This window comes from Brachionichthys hirsutus, chromosome 14, assembly GCF_040956055.1.
Source record: "Brachionichthys hirsutus isolate HB-005 chromosome 14, CSIRO-AGI_Bhir_v1, whole genome shotgun sequence".
NCBI lineage: Eukaryota > Metazoa > Chordata > Actinopteri > Lophiiformes > Brachionichthyidae > Brachionichthys > Brachionichthys hirsutus.
This window is the reverse complement of record NC_090910.1, coordinates 2248778-2250696: the sequence shown is the minus strand read 5'-3', so window position 1 is coordinate 2250696 and position 1919 is coordinate 2248778. Positions and strand designations below refer to the sequence as shown.

Genomic DNA, 1919 nt, shown 5'->3' with positions numbered 1-1919 from the left:
TGAAGAGTTGCAATGCATTCTGGGTAGCCTGTTTGGTGACTGGACACGCACATTCTTCTGTTGCTTTGGACAACGAGAGAACATTTCTTTCGTACACAAAATGCTCAAAGGAGGAGTTTCATGATGACTCAAATGACGCAGGAGGCGGAGCCTGGGTGGGGTATCCCACTAAAAACAAAATCTCATCTCCTCTAATGTGATCTGTAACGGTTCTTTAGAGCGTTCAGGCTGGGTTTACCCGACTGATGATGTACATTACGTATAATATACAGACACCGTGGAGTAGTTTAAACGTTCCCATCGTCCCGTGGGCCACAAGTTACCGACTCTCTTCTTCACGTTTCCATCCTCCGACATGGAATGATCTGTAGAGTGGAAGGCGTTAACATTCTGCCGGTCGCTGACTCGGGTCCAGAACCTTCAGAACCGTGTCTTCGAGGTATTTGTGCTCGGTGCTGGTCTCGTTCCACCGGACCGGACCGGCTGGACGGCTTCAAGCTACGGAGGCTAATGACGATGACAGCCTGTCATAAAGCATCGAGAACAAGGAGAGACACCTCAGAGCAGAACCGTCCCTGCCTTCTGCCCTTTGTCCTGTCGTCTGACCTTTGTCCTCCTGTCTTCTGCCCTTTGTCCTCCTGAAAGCCACAGATTGCTTGAAGAGGAGCCCGTCTGATGCTTTTCAAACGTTTTGGGCAAATGTAGGAAACTCAAAAATATTTTAAGCAGTATTTACAGAAGTTATTTTGTCCTGGGTTGACTTTTTTTGAAGACATTTTGAGTAAATCTACTATCTACGGTGGGAGAAGAAGAAAGACCAGACTTCCTCATTTTCTGTTGCAGACTAAAAAAAATGGTAATAAAGTTATTCTTTGTTGTAAGTTGATCTATATTTATTTCTTTTTCATAATTCTTTGTATGTTAATAAGGATACAAAAGTTCTTTTTTTTTTTCGGGGGGGGGGGGGCGCAAAATGTTTTTTTCTTCCTAGGGGGGGCGCGACAGAAAATAATTGAGAAGCACTGCCTCAGCCTATGTCGCTTCACCTGTTCCCTCAGCCCAGTGCTTCTCAATTAGGTCTTTCTTCTTCTCCCACCGTAGATTGTTTATGACCGCTCTTCTTCTGCTAACACTCCCTGCGCGCACTCTGACAATCAGGGCGCCACTGCCAACTACTGGAGTGGATGTGCAATTACACTTTACTCTCGTAATGCAAAAAAACATTTTCTCCACGGTCACAGGCGCCCCCCCTGACATCGCACCGCGCCCCCCTAGGGGGGCGCGCCCCACCATTTGAGAACCACTGCCTATGTCGCTTCAAACTGTTCCTCAGCCTATGTCGCTTCACCTGTTCCTCAGCCTATGTCGCTTCACCTGTTCCTCAGCCTATGTCGCTTCACCTGTTCCTCAGCCTATGTCGCTTCACCTGTTCCCTCAGCTTATGTCGCTTCACCTGTTCCCTGCTCAGTGCTTCTTTCCTGTTGTCCTCCAAACCCTTCAGCTGAGAGAAGATGCTCATAAAGAAAGCTAAAAATATAATTCAGAGGCAGATTCTCACAGAAGTTGCTTTTTGACAGTGAAAGTCTATTTTTAGCAGTTTTGTCGAGCTTATAAAGAACAATAAAAATGGTTGTCAGCTCTTATCAGAGCATCTCTTATCAGGCATCGGGTAAACCTTACCCGATGCCCCGCCCCCTGATGCCCCTTCACTGAGCCGTATTTATTGTTCTGTTTAATCCTTTACATTTATTATATTATATTCTCATTTTTATTTCTTCCATGAGGAGACCGAAGCTGTGATTCTGCTGGTGCTCCTTTCCCGGCTGGTGTCTGAGCTTAAATGAGGTTGATCAGCTGGAGAGCGAGCTATCAGGGTGTGGCGAGCGAGCCCCCGGGGGCCCCCCGTGAGAAATAACCCC

The 1919-nt window shown here is 47.0% G+C and overlaps 1 protein-coding gene across 1 annotated transcript in view; it reads left to right on the top strand.

Annotated features, from left to right (window-relative positions):
* Nucleotides 1-1505, top strand: part of LOC137904039 (axoneme-associated protein mst101(2)-like) — a 43678-nt gene extending 42173 nt beyond the window's left edge. The window contains exon 13 of the mRNA XM_068748203.1: nucleotides 1386-1505. Within this exon, the coding sequence (XP_068604304.1) occupies nucleotides 1386-1505 (120 nt within the window). The remainder of the gene's footprint in view (nucleotides 1-1385) is intronic.
* The last annotated feature ends 414 nt before the right edge of the window (nucleotides 1506-1919 follow it).